An 18,735-nucleotide genomic window follows, 5' to 3' on the forward strand; every position below is an offset into this window, starting at 1 on the left:
TGAAAGGTAATTAAAGTAAAACTTTTTTGTTTCCTATATGTATTTTTCTTGGATCTCCTGCAAGACAATTTTCACCTTCCCTTTGTGATCAGAGCCGTCCCAGGACTTCAGGGGCTTCCTACCTACAGAATTTATTAAGAGTTCCCCCTGATCCCACCTCCACAGAATCATTTCTTCTGAAGGGCCCCCCCTCCATGAGTGAATTCATCCAAGGGCACCGGCTCAGCAAGGAAAAAAGGTTAACCGTGGCTCCACCAGGTAAACATTTTTTCCTTGGGTGCATGTGATGCAAATGATTAGTTGAGTAGACTCTCCCCTTCCTTCCAGTCACTCAGGCCCACCCATCCGCAGAGTCTACATTTGATGATGTGTAAATTCCTACAGGTCAAATAAAAACTTCCTTACACTTAGCTTCCCGTTTCCTCCTTTACTCATATTCCTTAGAATGACAGACTTCCATTTAACAGCCAAAGATGGCAAATGAGAGTTGGAAGGACTGGGATAGGAAAAGGGAAATTAGCAACAAGCACAATACATACACACTTGGATCCTATTTGCAGTTTGGTAGCTCATGGCGATTCCATCTTGGTCAGATTTGGCCAGTTCTCTCTTATCATTTTTAATGTAATTTCCGTAAAGGGAGCCATATGTATAACAAGGCTTTTGGGCTGATTTCCTTTTGTAGTGACTCAGAATGTCTCCTCAATCATTATATTGAGAATAAAAGTAAAACCCTCTAAGATTTTACTCCTCAAGAACATTTAGGTCTTAGTATAATGTTCTTGTAGATTGCAAGCCCCCGCTGGTTAATGCTTACCAACATGCTCACACTTAGCTTCCCTATTTTGCATTTTTCTTCCTTCCTTCCTTCCTTTCATTCTTTTTACTTGTTCTATGAAGACGCCTAAATTGAAAATGTGACATATGGCAAACAGAGAAAATGTGACTTCTTGCAAATAAAAATCATCCTTTTGAGGAATCCCTGCATGTGAGTATAGGGCAGAAGTGGCAAACAAGGAGCCCATAAACCAAAGTAAGCTTAAGGGCAGCTGTTATTTGACTATTGCTAGAAAATAAAATATAAAACTAATTCAAGTTAGTTATCGAAAGTTAAAAATTCAAGAGATTTTGTATGAGCATCAGTATTTCTGGCCTCTTTTGGAAGATTCTGAATATCTGGCAGCCCTAGGTCTGCGTTCACGCATGTCAACACCTGTTGGAGCTCTGTAGTGGCTGTTGCTGTTAGGGCAAGCTCTGCACTTTGCCACAGTCCCCACTCCTTATTACTTATACCCAGCCTGCTATCCTCATTTCTATTCTCTCCTGGCCCCTCCTGTAGTCTTTGAGTTTGCCACCGCTGAAATAGAATTTATTTTTTCATTTTACCTTAATTCCTTTTTGCAAACCTCAGCCTTTGAATCTCTAATACTTTCCTTATCTGATTCATGGAATCAGCCTACTGATTGGGATTAAAAGATGTGGTGTAGAAACTGATAGTGCATTTCATGTTCTAAAGGTGTTTGAGGAAATTGGTAGTGATAATGCGTTGGAATGGTGTAGTAGCCAAAATATACACCTAAGAAGAAAAAAAGTAAAAACTGCTTGGTGTTTTTAATTTCATAACTGATTTCCTATTGTTTTAGACCTCCTTGGAAGGTACCTTGAAGTATTCTGTGAATCACCAAAGTGGTAATGATTTATCAGGATACCTAACTCGGATAAAACCCACAAAAGTCGTCTTTTTAGTGTTCCAAATGGATTTAGTAGAACTATCTACTGGAACTTAGAAAAGAAATTGGTATGATTAATAAATAACTCCTATTGTTGTTTAATTAAAAAGATAACATCTCAGTAAGGTTAAAAATAATCAATGTTAACAACAATAACTTTTCATTTTTGTATGACTGGTTTTTGTTTACATGGATATATATTTTATATTGTTATCATTACATTGTTTAAGCCATGAACATTATATCACAAGCTTTTCCATGTTGCTATCTAGTCTTTTATTTGTTAAAGTCATTGTATCATAGATTTTGTTTCAGATGCTGTTACCACATTAATCACTACTTCCCCTCGTCCACTGAGGTAGTTTTTCATTGTTTGTTATATTACAGAGTACTGCCGGGAATGCCCTCATGCACTCAGCTTCTCATCTATTAAATGCTTCTCAGGAGTGAGATCACTCAGTTAAAAGTTGAACATCTTTACGTTTTTGGCTCCATTCTGATGTTGCTGTCAAGAAGGGTATATCAATGTACTAAAAGCCCATAAAACACTTCCCTGTTTTCCCAGATTGGGAATCTTTCTGCTACTTTATACACACTGTACGCATCTTACAACTCTAAAGTCAGTGAGCATACACGAATAAGAGTACCAGTATATTGTCTTAAACTCTTTAGTTTTGAATAACCAGAAAATACCTTAGAAATTGACCTTAGAAATGATTACTATATTTATGAGATTCGAGGCTGAGTGCGGTGGTTCACACCTGTAATCCCAGCACTTTGGGAGGCCGAGGCAGGTGAATCACTTGGGCTCAGGAGTTTTAGACTAGCCTAGGCAACATGGTGAAACCCCATCTCTACAAAAAATACAAAAATTAGCCAGGTGTGGTAGTGGGCGCCTGTAGTCCCAGCTACTCAGGAGGCCAAGGTAGGATCCCTTGAGCCAGGGAGGCAGAAGTTTCAGTGAACCGAGATGGCACCACTACACTCCAGCCTGGGTGACAGAGTGAGACACCGTCTCAAAAAAAAAAAAAAGATTAGCGATATAAGGAATGTGGAATTCAGAATCATCACCAGACCGGAAGATCACGCTGACAGCTTAACATATTGATAACCTTTATAATTCTCACCATTTATGTAAAGTTAAAATAATAAAAGAGGAAAGGAAGTAAAGCTGTTATTATAGCCTTAGGAATTTTTAATTATGTATCATGGAATCAACCAGATTAACACTTAATAAATTCTTATGAGTCTTAGCAACATTTTCTAAAAGGTCCTAGTTCAATGAATTACTATAGAAAGTGACTGACCATCCACACCAAATAAATTGTAGCTTCTATAAATATCTGCATTATTACCAATATATGTTATTTTCCCTATATAGGGTAAGACATATCAAACATTCATTATGATGCTTTTACTATATAAAATATTTTCATTAAGCCAAGAAAGATAAAATATGCCATATATGACCAGTCTCATGTTCTATATAAGAAATATCATAAGCCTATGGGAAATAATAGATTTTATGAGTATTTTTAAATTCATGAGTTTAACCATTATAAAATTTGCTAGCTAGTAACAGTATTTATTAGTCATTTTAAACAAAAAGTTCTCTTAATTTGTCAGAATGTTTTTGATAAGCTAAAAACTAAAATATATTTCTAAAATATATTTTTAATACATGTTTTAGGTGATTTTTAAATCACCTAAAAAATATATTTTTAATACATGTTTTTAGGTGATTTTTAATTATTCTAATAAGCAAATATGGGCTTTATTTTTCTACTGAGGACCGTTGAAGCAATTATCTCAACTAAAAATGAAATTAGTTTAATTTGTTCTTAATCCTTCAGTTGAGGAATTGAGAGAGGTATGTCTCATTTAAAAATTTAAGACACAGAACATAAAATGTTATTTATTCTATATAAGAGATACTTTCAAATAGATTTTATTTCTATGAGATGGTAAACAGAAAACCTCATCTCAAGTACACAATTTCTCAATTCTAGAGAATCAACTATAGGGTAGGCCACTGATTTTCAACATTAGTAGAATGTTTTATACTAATTAATGCATTACCTGATTGATTTGCTGCATTAGTACAACCTTTTAAGGGAAAATTCTGGCGTTTCCCTCTGGCTGGCTCAGCTTCTGCAACCTCAGCCCTTGCAATTCCAGTGCTTCTGGCCATGGCTTGCTTGTTGATTTTCTTGCTCTTGACGTTATCCTTATCCTGGCACACAAATTCCAGTGTCCTTCCACATGCTCATCTTAGTTTTCACAGTTTCATTTACCAGCTGATCTGAGAAGTGCCTATCAGCCTTGATGACCTTGACTCAAAAGGGACCCTGTTGTCATCAAGGAGTTTGTAATTAGGCAGCAGATTGTATGTCTTCACAAAATTGTTGCGTATTTTTTAGTCAGCATTTTATCTTGATTCCTTAACTACCTAGGCCTATATCCTTCTCTTCCTCCTTCTTCTCTTCCTCCTCCTCCTCATTTTCTTCATCATGATCTTACCATTTAATCAATAATTATAATCAGCCTGTCAGAATATGTAAAAGGAATCCATGTAATTCACAGGCAGGAGTTGTTATTTCTGTAGTAAAGACCTGACTGCAGCATTTACACAAGATAAGTAGGAAATGGCAAACCTGGAGAAGCAAGTTTGAACTCAGTCTGGAAGTAATAGCCTAAGCAGCTTGCTCTTCACACTGTGTTTCCCATGTCACGCTTTTCCTCTTAGATATCTTGCTTCTCCCTATCATTTCAATCTCCTCCCTTCCTCTGTTCCTCCCTCCTTCATCCCTCCCTCCCTCTCTTTCTCTGACACAGTGACTCAGCTAGTTTAAGAGAATGGTATTATTTTGAAGTCTGAAAATGTTCCTGTGACATTTTACATTTTACTGTTTTTTAAAACAACTCACAGAAGTGTATTAGCCTTAGATACATAATCACCCATTGAGATACATAGTCTACCATACACACCGACATGTTCGTAGTAAAAACTGCCTTTATGTTTCACTGCATTCAAACAAGTAGATATTTGTTTGTTGCATGTATTGCAAAGCCTATGTTCTTAAGCATGTACCAAAATCACATTTATTTCATTAATCCATTTACTCATTCACCAGAATTTAACAAAATTTAGTGAATATCTGCTATGTGTCAGGCACTTTTCTTGGCTCTTGATAGACAATGATATTCAAATAAAACTCACAGTCTGGTAGGGGAGGTAGGAGACAAATATGTACTGATGTTAATAGATATTCCTGGAATAAATAAAGGAATTAGGGCGGTTAGGAACATCCTTCCAGAAGAAATGCAACGCTGGCCATGAAAGGTGGTTATACCGTAATAGGCAGAAGGTAGCCGCGCAGGTTTTGGTCATGAGAAGAACCTTATAGGAAAGGAGGTCAACTTGCCCCAGTGCCAGTGAGCTCAGCACTACAACCTGGTGCAGGACTTGGAAGTAATAGAAAGCGAGGCTGCGAAGGTGGACAGGGACCTGAAGACAGAGAGCCAGGTTAGTGAGAGCAGACCTTACCATGGGCATAGCTTAGCAGTTTTAAGAATAGGATCAGATTTTCATTTGATAAAATCACCCTGATGACAAGGTGGAGAATGGATTAGATGTGGGTAACATCTAAGATAAAGAAGCAGGTACAAAGACTCATAAAATATGCAGATGAGAGGTAGTGGAGACCAGAATCAAAACTGTGAAGAATAGGAATGTTTAAATATGTCCCAACTTACAATTCAACTATATATTTCATCAGCCAGCATATCCTGTGCACACATGACCTGCTCTTACGCTTTCCATGTTCTGTGTGTCAAAGGAGCTCAGTCAATCTTGTTTGAACTAATGGCCTCAGTGTTTTGTACTTTATAAATTATATTTTTTCCTATAGAGGCTTTTCTATTTATGTGTGTTTCACTTCCTATATCACTATACTTTCTTTTTCCACAGGATTCAATTATTGAAGTAGTAGGAGTGAAGGGGTAGTCTGTTGAAACCTGTAATCTTTTAGGCTTGTATTTTCTTTGAACATAGTTTCCACAGAATTCTTCCCTGTAGGGGAAGGCCCAGGCCCTTCTTGATGTCAGAATATGTTGTCTTTAGTTTGGAATCTGCCAAAACAAAAGTTAAATCAAAAATGTTAATTCCTGTCACCCCAGCATTTCGAGAAGCCAAAGCAGGACGATTGCTTGAGCCCAGGAGTCCGAGACTGGCCTGGGTAACATAGCAAGACCTCATCTCTCCATTAAAAATTTAAAAATTAGCTGGATGTGCTGGCAGGCACTCATAGTCCCAGCTGCTCAGGAGGCTAAGGCGGGAGGATTGCTTGAGTCGGGGAGGTCAAGGCTGCAGTGAGCCACTGCACTCCAACGAGTGACAGAGTAAAAAGAAGAAGAAAAAATATATTAATTCACAAAATTGTCAACCACATGTTGAGAAATATATTTTTAAACTTGCTGTATATTTTTCAATAGGTAATGGTTCAAAAATTTTTAAGTACGAAGTATACAGTAGATGGTAGATTTCTGCCACAACTGTGCCCACCCAACTAACCTTGTGTATTTTTCCAGAAACATTCTATACATAAAGAAATGCATATAAATATATACATATATAAAAACAAATATGCATTTTACATATGTATTAATACCATTGGCACAACCACAGACACTATGCTTGCCAGGTTTTTTTGAATTGCTGTATCTGGGTTCTTCTTTCCTATCCATTCATCTTTTTGTTTCTTTTGAGTCAGAAGAAGTTACGAAGGGGAAGGAAGACATGCTTGAGCTCTTTAAGAAAGCTTGGAATGTTTCTCTGTGTACAGTAGAAATATTTCTTGCCAAATGATAAAATGACAGCTACAAGAATGTTTGTATTCAGAAGTATTCAATAGAAATATGATATAAACCACATATGTAAATTTAAATTCTCTAGTAGTCTAGTAGTCATGTTAGAAAAAGTAAAAAGAAGTCAGGCGCCATGGCTCATGCCTATAATCCCAGCACTTTGGGAGGCCAAAATGGAGGATCACCTGAGCCCAGGAGTTCAAGACCAGCCTGGGCAACATGGCGAAACCATGTCTCTACCAAAAATAAAAAGATTATCCAGGCATAGTGGCATGCGCCTGTAGTCTCAGCTACTCAGGAGGCTGAGATGGGAGGATTGCTTGAGCCCAGGAGATGGAGGCTGCAGTGAGCCGTGATTGTGCAACTGCACTCCAGGCTGGGTGACAGAGCAAGACCCTGTTTCATAAAATAAATAAAATAAAAAGAAACAGGTGAACTTAATTTTAGTAATAGATTTGAACTGACACACTATATCCATAATGTTATCATTTCAACATGGAATTCATAGGTGGCTAACACCTATAATTCCACTTTGGGAGGCTGAGGTGGGTGGATCCCTTGAGGCCAAGAGTTCAAGACCAGCCTGGGCATCATGGCGAAACCCTGTCTCTACAAAAACTACAAAAATTAGCCAGTCATGGTGGTGCATGCCTGTAGTTCCAGCTACTCAGGAGGCCAAGGTGTGGGGATCCCTTGAGCCCAGGAAGCAGAGGTTGCAGTGAGCCAAGATTGTGCTAGTTCTCTCCAGCCTGGATGACAGAGTGAGACCCTGTCAAAAAATATATATATATATACACACACACATACATACATACATACGTACACATTCTGTTTTTCTTATTCAGCCTTTGAAATTCAGTATTAGGCACTTACAGCATATCTTGATTTGAACTAGCCACATTTCAAATGCTCAACGGCCACATTTGGCTAAGGGCTACTGTATTGGATGGTGCAGTTCTAGAACTTCTTACCAATAGTTTTTACTAGATAGAATTTCCACACAGAAATCTAAATTTGAATAACTGATTTTAAAATAAAATTTAAGATAGCATGTATTTCATTTTTATTTTTTCTTTCTTTTTTTTTTTTTTTTTAGACAGAGTCTCGCTCTTGTTGCCCAGGCTGGAGTGCAGTGGCGCAATATTGGCTCACTGCAACCTCTGCCTTCCAGGTTCAAACAATTCTTCTGCCCCAGCCTCCCAACTAGCTAGGATTACAGGCATGTGCCACCATGCCCAGCTAATTTTGTATTTTTAGTAGAGATGGGGTTTCTCCATGTTGGTAAGACTGGTCTCAAACTCCTGACCTCAGGTGATCCTCTCGCCTCAGCCTCCCAAAGTGCTGGGATTACAGGCATGAGCCACCGCGCCCGGCCCTCATTTTTCTTTTAAACTGAAATATTGGAGCAAACATTTGCTATTTTGCTGATTATGCTTTGTCTCTGATTGGTGGCAATGCTTTTTAAAATAGATATATATTAAATGTTTGAGCCAGGCGTGGTGGCTCATGCCTGTAATCCCAGCACTTTGGGAGACCGAGGCGGGCAGATCACGAGGTCAAGAGATTGAGACCATCCTGGCCAACATGGTGAAACCCCGTCTCTGCTAAAAATACAAAAATCAGGCTGGTCGTGGTAGCACGCGCCTGTAGTCCCAGCTACTCGGGAGGCTGAGGCAGGAGAATCGCTTAAACCCAGGAGGTGGAGGTTTCAGTGAGCCGAGAGCACACCATTGCACTCCAGCCAGGGCAACAAGAGCGAAATTCTGTCTCAATAAAACAAAACAAAAAAAAGTTTGTACCTGTATACCTTTTTCATACATCTCTTATTTGTTACTAGATTTCTTTGTCGGTATAAGAACGTAACTACTTAGATATATCCTAACAAAACATATTCCTTAAACATTCTTAAAACAGTATAATGACTTTTTTAATTACTGTAATCAAGTTATGAAAGCCCTTGTTTCTTATTTTAAGCAGAGAGTGCCTTAAAAAGTTTAAAATACATCCTGCCAGTTTTAAATAGCAGAATTTATCAACACCGTATATAAACTGAAAACACATCAAAGTCTTTCAAGATTAATTATTTCATGTGTCTTCCTTCTTCCCACAGTAAGAGAGAAGATAAAGATAATACTGAGTAAACCATTCCATGCTACAAATTGGACCCAGTCAACAAAAATGCAATACTTAGTAGAACATCTGTGACCACGGTCCTGTTCGTGTTTTTGTTTTGTTTTATTTTTGTTATTGTTTACTGTTCTCTCCTCTGTCAGGTATTCCTGTCCAGAAATTATGTCTCCTTAAAAGATTTCATATTCAAAACCTGAGCGTTGTAAGCAAAATAAGCTATGATGAAAGGATGAAACTTTTTAATTACTGAAGAGATCAATATGAAAAACTCTGTAGCAAGAAAGTGTATATTATATTAGATCATACTTTTCAATCCATATTGACTATTTTAGTATCATTATGTAATTTTAAAGTCTTTTAGATTTTGTTAAAATTTTATTAAATCCATGAAAATTGTAAGTTCCTAATATATTTAAATCCTTAGGAGGAAGAACTACAATTTTTCTCTAATATATCCATAAAGGAAAGAAGTACTTGTTTGATATTCTTAATTGTTACATATTTAAGAGCAAGAGTAATTAGTTCGTACTTATGTTCACCTAAGTCCACCCATACAGTGCTAAAGATAGCGGCCTCCAGAAGGTGACTGTGTCCAGACGAGTAACAGGGAGGAAAGGGTGGGCTGAGATATACATGAGGCCCAGGACATTCCAGGCAAAAACTGTCTGCCTCTCTTGACTCTGCCCAAACAATGAGATATATATATATAGATATAGATATAGATATAGATATAGATATATATCTCAGCAGGCAGATACTCAAGCTGAAAGAGACATTTCTAGGATTCGTTTCTAGATCACAGATACTGCCTCAGACTCACTGAAGTGACCAGCCTCCACCCAGTAATAACAAACTAGTCTAAATCCAGAATAAAACAATTATACATTTTAATCTCACCACCTTCTACCTGTGTGTGCTCTCAACGCTCAAGACAGAGAATAGCCTTTATTCTACCAACCAGCAGTCACTAGCCTACAACACCAAATCCACAGTTTCTTTGGTATCTTCCCAGGGAGTTGGGTGCTGAACAATCTACCTATAACATTGCCTCGCCTTCATATCCCAAAGCTCTGCAAGCAAAGAAGAGTTCTGTTGGGCAGCTAGGGCCATTTGTTGTAGTCCAGAGGAAGAGAGGCATCAGTATCTTCTATGCTGTCCTCATACCTATTTAATCCAATCTGCTGACATCAGTCTATTATGTTCTACTATTTGCCCCCACTGTACCTACATAACAACCACCTCTATTACAACAAACCCTCTGATTATAAGGCATTATCTGAGATGGTATATCCAAACTGTACCTTGCAAAGGGACTTCTCCTATCTGCAAAGAATACTAAGAAAACATATTAAGAGAAAGTCACAGTAGGTACCCGGGGAAGCCAGTCTCTAGGTTAACCAACTACTTATCTGTCCATTTCTCCTCATAAATGTAAAAGGAGAGCCTACAGTGAAGAAATCCCGGAAGGGCATCTCCCAGGTCTGAGACTCTCTGATGCTATGAATTCAAGTTATTCTGTCCATGACTGGCTCCGGAGGTCACTGTGTAAAATCTGTGCTTCTAAATAAATGTTATGATATTTCAGCACCATATAGTATAGTTCCCAAGAAAAGGGAATGTTTTTTCAAAAAAAAAAAAAAAGAAGGAAAATTCCCATTAATATGTAAAACAAACTTTTTGATGATTTAAAGTGACTATGTGTTGTGAACTGAGTAGACAAGGCAGGAAGGAGTAGTGATGTTCCTGAGTTCTTGCTGAATTCTGACAATGTGCCAACACTTTGATTTCTCTCTTAAAATGGGCAGGATTTGATATCTAAAAGTATACCGATATTGTTACATGGCATATGGAAACCACTGATACAATTCCGGAATGTCCGTCAACATGACAGCCACCTAAAGTGCTCTGAGGCATTGTAAATGGTTAGGAAAATTGACCTTTCTACACACTGAATCTGGCGGTAGTGGTTCTCCTGAGCTCTGAGGGAGCTGGGCAGGGCAGCCTGAGCTCCAGCTGTGAGCATAGCTCAACTGATGTGCAGTTAGAATGTTCATGGAACGCCCAGGCTTGCTCCTTCCCGTTCCTTTACTTTAAATGATATAGTGAGCTAGGCGCAGTGGCTCACGCCTGTAATCCCAGCACTTTGGGAGGCCGAGGTGGGTGGATCACTTGAGCCCAGGAGTTCGAGACCAACCTGGGCAACATGGTGAAACCCTGTCTCTACAAAAAATACAAAAATTAGCTGCCTATAGTTTCAGAGGAGGCTGAGGTGGGAAAATTGCTTGAGCCCAGGAGGTGGGGGCTGCAGTGAGCTGTGATCGCACCACTGCACTCTAGCCTGGGTGACAGTGCCTAAATAAATAAATAGAAAGAAAGAAATGATGTAGTGAAAATATAGTTTCATAGCACTTATACCTACACTACTTAAAGTGACCTAGTAATTAAACTTACATAGCTCATCAACCAGCAAAGATTCCTGGTGCACCACACTCATTATAGAGCAGGGAAGCATTGCTGCCACCCTCTGGGATTCCTCTTGCATAACTCTGTGTTCTGTCCTTCACACACCCATCTCTTTAGTCGTCTATTGATCTTATTCAGTTTTCCTGGCAGTTTCCCTAGTGTATTTTGCCGGAAAGGTACGAGAGGAAAAAGGAAAAGCACAACTCAAAATGGTTGACTATTCCATTCTTTGTTTTCTTCAAAAAGTGTAAAGTCATAAAGATGCCATGGAACCACTAAATTCATTGTCCTTTGTCACCTGTCAGCCAATAATAGTCATTGATATACTCTCCATACCACAAATTTAAAGTTTTTTTGTGAACTGTACATGCGATAGCCAAGTTTATTTTAACTTTAGTCTTACTGGATCTCAGAGATTTTCTTTTTCTTTTTTGGCATATAGATGATTTATGTCACTTGAGTGTGCCCAGTACACACATGAGATCTTCTGAGGGACCACTTCTGGTGCTGGCCCTCTTGTGTGACTGAATTAGTCAGTGATGATTCTCAGGGCTAGATTAGATTGTTACTCTTAAAATAATTACTTAAAAAAAAAACCAACTTCTATAACTTGAACATTTTGTGGCTGGGTGTGGTGGCTCACACCTGTAATCCCAGCACTTTGGGAAGCCGAGGTGGGTGGATCACTTAAAGTCAGGAATTCGAGAGCAGCCTGTCAACATGGTGAAACCCTGTCTCTACTAAAAATACAAAAATTAGCCAGGCATGGTGGCACAGGCCTGTAATTTCAGCTACTCAGGAGGCTGAGGCGGGAGAATTCGCTTGAACCTGGGAGGTGGAGGCTGCAGTGAGCGGAGATGGCACCCACTGCACTTCAGCCTGGTCAACAGAGCAAGACTCTGTCTCAAAAAAAAGAAAGAAAAAAGAAAAGAAAAATTTGCATTTAAGACTTATATGAAAATACATATATTTATTTTGCAGAATAATGATCTACAGCAGGACTGTCATTTTAACTAAAGTTATTTTTGGCCAGGCGTGGTGGCTCATGCCTGTAATCCCAGCACTTTGGGAGGCCGAGGCAGGCGGATCATGAGGTCAGGAGTGCAAGACCAGCCTGGCCAATATGGTGAAACCCTGTCTCTACTAAAAATACAAAAATTATCTGGGCATGGTGGTGCGTTCCTGTAATCCCAGCTACTCAGAAGGCTGAGGCAGGAGAATTGCTTGAACAAGGACGCGGGAGGCGGAGGTTGCAATGAGCCAATATCGCGCCACTGCACTCCAGCCTATACTACAGAGCCAGACTCCATCTTAAAAACAAAAACAAAAGTTGGCCAGGCACAGTGGCTCACGCCTGTAATCCCAGCACTCTGGGAGGCCAAAGCGGGTGGATCACAAGATCAGGAGTTCGAGACCAGCCTGGCCAAGATGGTGAAACGCCGTCTCTACTAAAAATACAAAAATTAGCCGGGCGCACTGGCGGGCACCTGTAATCCCAGCTACTCAGGAGGCTGAGGCAGAAGAATCGCTTGAACCTGGGAGGTGGAGGTTACAGTGAGCCAAGATCGTGCCACTGCACTCTAGCCTGGGTGACAGAGCAAGACTCTGTCAAAAAAAAAAAAAAAAGGTTGTTCTTAGTGAATATAAAAATTGGTGTTTTTGGCCAGGCGCGGTAGCTCACGTCTGTAATCCCAGCCTTTTGGGAGGCCGAGGCGGGTGGATCACGAGGTCAAGAGATGGAGACCATTCTGGCCAACATGGTGAAACCCCATCTCTACTAAAAATACAAAAAAATTAGCCAGGCATGGTGGCATGTGCCTGTAATCCCAGCTACTTGGGAAGCTGAGGCAGGAGAATCATTTGAACCCAGGAAGCTGAGGTTGCAATGAGCTGAGATTGCAACACTGCACTCCAGCCTGGCGACAGTGTAAGACTCCGTCTCAAAAAAAAGAAAAATTGGTGGTTTTTTGTTTGTTTGTTTTGTTTTTTAGTTTAAGGAGACACATTTCCTCATCTTAGGGACCTTTTTGCTGCTCTGATGCTGATCATCTAGTCCATATCTAGTCCATTCTTTTGCTGTAAACTGAGCCTTGCCTCCCAGTTCTTCATTGCACTTCAGATTGTGTCTTACTACAAAGAGAAAATTAGTCTGTGATCAGCTTGGATCATAAGAACTGGAATTGTACATTTAGAATAGAAGCCAGGGATGTGAGGCACACCCATGATCCCAGCTACTCAGGAGGCTGAGGTGGGAGGATCACTTGAGCCTGGGAGTCAGAGGCTGCAGTGAGCTGAGATCGTGCCACTGCTTTCCAGCCTGGGTGACAGAACAAGACCCAGTCTCTAAAAAATAAAAAGAAGAAAAGAAAGAAATTTAAAGTAGGAAGGACTACCGTTTGCTTCTGGCCAAGCTTCACCTCTAACCATAGGGTCTTTTAAAAGACTAGTTCTGAGGTCCTTTACTCTGAGAAGGTATTTATGGAATAAGCCATTATGTATTGACATTAGAATCAGTTAAACATAAATTTTTTTCTCTTTTTATGCACTACTTGACATCAAAAGCAAAAAGAGGTAAGTTGGCTATAAACCTGAAGGTGAACCTTATTTTTCTTAATAGATTTGTTCCTGAGTAGCTTTGCTTCAGTTAAATTTCTACGAATCAAATACTTTTACATTAGGAAGATAGTCATTGGAAATTCTTATTCTTTTCTTTGAAAATGAATAAGCATCTTCTGTAAACTTAGATTTTCAAGATATCTAGTATTTAAACATTTTGCTTTTCCTTTAACCAAGTTATACTTATGGTTTAATTTGCTTGTGAAGACAAGGCATTTTGAAACTTGAGATAACTGAATTGTTTCTCCCACCAAAAATGTGGATTACATGTTATAAGTATTTCCTGTTTCCTTAAAAATGAAAAAAAAAAAAAGCCAAGAAACAACGGACATTGGTGAAAGTCTATAATTTTCAGATCCATTGATTTACAGAAGAAGATGCCCTGAAACTCTCAGAATATTTTCTAGCGTAATTTTTTTAATGATTAGAAGAAATGAAGAAAATATTAAACAAGAAGATCAAACACATTTCATTGAGTGGTGTCTCATGTTTTTCTTGTTTGGGATCTATTTTTATAATTGATCTTTTTAGTGAATTATTGGTTGTAGTTTAACTTATTTCTCTTTTCTTTTTGATGATGCATCAATTCTGACATTTCAGAGGTACAGCTGGTCGTCATTAGATATGTGCTGTTACTGACTTTTCTTAACAAGAACAGACCATCATACCACCTTGAGTTAACTCTGTGCCAGCTGGCGTTGCTCTTGAGAAGGTCATTTCTAAACAAAAGGTTATTTTTTGAAGGTTTTTAATTGGTGTAAGAATCTGGCAGCAAACTGTACTTTTACCTCTTGGTGCCACTGTATTTAATTACCCTCACCCCATTTATCCTCCATGTATTTCCTACCATAGGCTATTGATAACACACATGCTCACGATTTAATTGTAAGTTGTTCAGAAACAGAAAGCTGACTGTACTGCAGGGCATTTTTCTATTTCTCTTTTGCAAGATTTGAAATAAAAATAGATTTTTGCATGAATATTGCTTTGTTTTATCAGCTAGTCATCCGATATTCATCAGGACAGCAAATGGGAAGATGGGTGAAAAGTTTTGTCAAATCCATAACCACTGAAAAATCTAAAAATGCTCCCTCTCTACTTAGCAAGGCATCTGTCATTCTACATTGTTGAAGACGACTTTCATGCTTGTCACTGAAGTGGGATGAACTATATGCAGTTGTTATTTATGTGAAGGAAGAGCCAGATGCTTTTTAAGATTTGTCACCAGGTCTTATTTTTGCATTGTCTATATTGAAACTTTTTGATGTGTTTCAACAATTCCTTCTTTTTGTTCTCTGGAAATTTATTAATGAAGAATGATTGTTTCTGACTATCAAGAGCATACGCTATCATAGACTTTGCTGTGTTAAAGACTGATGTAAATATGTCTGAAGTGTTTGGCTAATAAATTAGCAGATTTCACCCCTGAGAAGTCAGAAATTACACTATCATCTGTGGGTACTTTCAGAATAACTAATGTTTTAACGGGATGTAATACGTTTGGTGAAAAGGGATGAGATAGCCAACTTTATGTGTTTGATTATAAAATGCTGACAGTGCTTCACAGCTCTCCATTTTTATTCATATCAGTGTACCATTAAATTCATCATTAGATTTCTGAAAGTAGTTATTTTCTAGCTACTGTTAATATTTATGTAAATGTTTCTATCTCATGCTCTTCTTCTTTTATATATAATATTTCCTTCTCAGTTTTTTTTATTATTTCTAAACTCTCTATATGTGCGGTTTTTAGTTTATTTGTTTAGGAATACACAGGACTGTTTAAATGTTCAAGTTGTTACTACAAGGAGAATGTACTTTGATGCTTCTTTCCATTAACCTTTCTGTTAATTCACTAACATTATTAATCATTTTGTAGATTTAGTGAGGAATAATTTACTGTTTATGTTATCTGGCACATCTTAAATGATGGCAATTTAAAAATTATTTTCAAGGTTTATATATCAAAGTCTTACAGTTACCAAAGAAGAAGAATTGATCATCTGATAACACTAAATTCACCTTAAAATCTTTATCAGATAATATTTATCCATTCTTATTACTTTTGTTAGAAAGATGTTGTTACAATGACAGGAATGTCTAAATTGTAAACTCTCCCTTCAAGTGAATTAATTAAACAATGACATTGATGATACTAATAAATAAATCCAAGGATTTTTTTAAGGGAGGTGGTTTGCACCACATAAATTCCCTAGCAAAGTGTTGTGGGGAATTGAAGAATTATAAGGCAGGGTCCTGCCTGCTCTCAAGGAGCTGCACGGTGTGGCTAGGGAGAATAGATATACTGCAAGGGAAGCAAGGGTCTAGAGTTCTATAAGAAATGCCAAAGGAAGCTGGGCACAGTGGCTCACGCCTGTAATCCCAGCACTCTGGGAGGCTGAGGCAGGCGGATTGCTTGAGGTCAGGAGTACAAGACCAGCCTGGGCAACATGGTGAAACTTCGTCTCTACTAAAAATACAAAAATTAGCTGGGTGTGGTAGCGTGCACGTGTAATCCCAGCAACTCAGGAGGCTGAGGCATAAGAATCACTTGAACCTGGGAGGTGAAGATTGCAGTGAGCTGAGATGGAGATCACGCCACTGCACTCCTGGGTGACAGAGCAAGACTCTGTCTCAAAAAAAAAAAAGAAAGAAAGAAAGAAATGCCAAAGGAGGTGAGAGAAGTGCTAAAGGAGTCTGCAAGAAGCAGACACCTCCTTTTGGGGTGACCAGAAATAATGACTGAAATTTGACTTTGCATGGTCTGATAGACAAGAGCATTTCCGATGAATATAATGATAGGAGGAATAGCTTGTTGAAATGAATTTCTCCTATGATCCATTTTGACCTTTCTTATTTCATCATTGTTAATAGCATTTACTTTGTTTCTTGAAGCTGAAAACCTTAAGGGCGTTCGATTCCTCCCTTTCCTTTGTCCATCATGTCTAATGGAGGGACTCAGGGCTGCACGCTTTCACAAACATTCTCTCACCTGATCTTCACGTGGACCCTGCAGGATTGGTATTTAATGTTCTCACTTAACAGAAAAACTGAGGCTCAGAACAGTTAAGTCACTTCTTCAGTGTCCCTAGCTACTGGTTGTTGGAGCTGGAGTCTAACAGAGAGACAGAGGTCTTGCTGATGGACTCTAAATTTCATGCTGAAATGGAGAAGAGCTGAGGAGCACAGAGGAGAGAGAATAGAGAATAAAGAGGGCTAGGTGCGGTGGCTCATGCCTGTAATCCTAGCGCTTTGGGAAGCTAAGGTAAGCGAATCGTTTGAGCGCAGGAGTTCAAGAGCAGCCTTGGCAACATGGCAAAACCCTGTCTCTACAAAAAGTTAAAAAAAAACAAGCTGGGCTTAGTGGCACTGGGGAGGCTGAGGTGGGAGGATTGCCTGAACCTGGGAGGCAGAGGTTGCAGTGAGCCGAGAGCACACTACTGCACGCTAGCCTGGGTGACAGAGTGAGACTCCATCTCAACAAATAAAAGAAGAAAGCTGAGAGGCCATAGGAAATGGCTGCAGAAGTATCATTGGCAAATGCAAGGAAATTATTGTGGTGTACCCTCACTTAAGACCCCAGTGCATGTAAGCGTGTTAGTAACTGATTATGGAGAGCACCTTTGTGCTATTATCAGAATTACTGGGTGTGGGAGCCTTTTATATCTGTGCAACTTTTCTATCTCCACATCAGTGCACAGTATATGGACATTTATGTTTTCTACTAACACAACTCCTCACATTCCGCTTCCGTCAGTTTAGTTTTCCCCAGTACCACTGTTTTGACCACTTTCACACTTCTGTCTACAGTGCTTTTGCTAAGAAGGAATCCGCTAAATTCGAATGCAGATTCTCCTTCTTTTTTTTTTTTTTTTTTTTTTTGAGACGGAGTTTCACTCTTGTTGCCCAAGCTGGAGTGTGATGGCGCCATCTTGGCTCTCACTGCAACCTCCACCTCCCGGGTTCAAGCAATTCTCCTGCCTCAGCCTCCCGAGTAGCTGGGATTACAGGCACACGCCACCACGCCCGGCTAATTTTTTGTATTTTTAGTAGAAATGGGGTTTCACCATGTTAGCCAGGCTGGTCTCGAACTCCTGACCTCAGGTGGTCCACCTGCCTTGGCCTCCTAAAGTGCTGGGATTACAGGCGTGAGCCACCACGCCCGGCCCCAGATTATCCTTCGTAATTTGTGCTTCCTGCCTTTTGTATACATCTTTTTCACTTTGAGTTTCCTTGAATTAAAACTTTTTAATTCAACTCTTGGATTGCTTAGTTTTGAATAATTTGAGAGAATTTGGGCTGTTCTTGGTTTATTTAGACCGAAGAAGTACTCTCGGCAGAGTAAAAAGGAGCACTAACTGCTTCTACTTTGGAGCAAGAATCAAAGACTGTGTTAGTATGCAGGGGCTTCCATCACATGACCACAGCCTGGATGCCTTAAACAACAGAAGTTTATTTTCTCACAGTGCTGGAGGCCCGAAGTTCAAAATCGAGGTGTCTGCAGGTCTGTTTTCTCCTGAGGTCTCCCTCCTTGGATTGCAGAAGGCCACCTTCTCACTGTCCTCACGTGGTCTTTCCTCTGTGCACTGCATCCCCGGTGTCTCTCTGTATGTAGTAATCCTCTCTCCTTTACAAGGACACCAATCAGATTGGATTAGGGCCAACTCTAACAGTGTCACTTTAAGCACCTCTTGTAAAGGTCCTGTGTTCAAATACAGTTGCATTCTAAGGTTCTGAGAGTTAAGGCTTCAGTATATGAATTTAGGGGAACGCAATTCAGTCTATAACATCATGGGCCACTCCACTGAAAGGGCGTGTGTGGACAGCCAGAAACCTGGGCACAAGTTCTCACTCTGCCACTCTCTCCATGGGACCTAAGAAAATCACGTAACCCTTCTGATCCTCAGTGTTCTAGTCTGTAAAATGGAGA

The 18,735-nt window shown here is 39.3% G+C and overlaps 1 protein-coding gene across 4 annotated transcripts in view; it reads left to right on the top strand.

The window, feature by feature from the left end:
* BICD1 (BICD cargo adaptor 1) overlaps window positions 1–18,735 on the top strand; it is a 275,638-nt gene that overhangs the window by 229,740 nt on the left and 27,163 nt on the right. For 2 of the 4 annotated variants that reach the window (XR_007717722.1, XM_050748564.1), the window contains exon 8: window positions 65–258. The exons of the other annotated variants lie outside the window; for them this stretch is intronic. Coding sequence is in view for 1 of the 2 variants with exons in the window: in XM_050748564.1 (XP_050604521.1) it covers window positions 65–258 (194 nt within the window). In the remaining variant the exon portion in view is untranslated. The remainder of the gene's footprint in view (window positions 1–64; window positions 259–18,735) is intronic. 4 annotated transcript variants of the gene reach the window in all.

The sequence above is a fragment of the Macaca thibetana genome, chromosome 11, assembly GCF_024542745.1.
Source record: "Macaca thibetana thibetana isolate TM-01 chromosome 11, ASM2454274v1, whole genome shotgun sequence".
Taxonomy (NCBI): Eukaryota; Metazoa; Chordata; class Mammalia; order Primates; family Cercopithecidae; genus Macaca; species Macaca thibetana.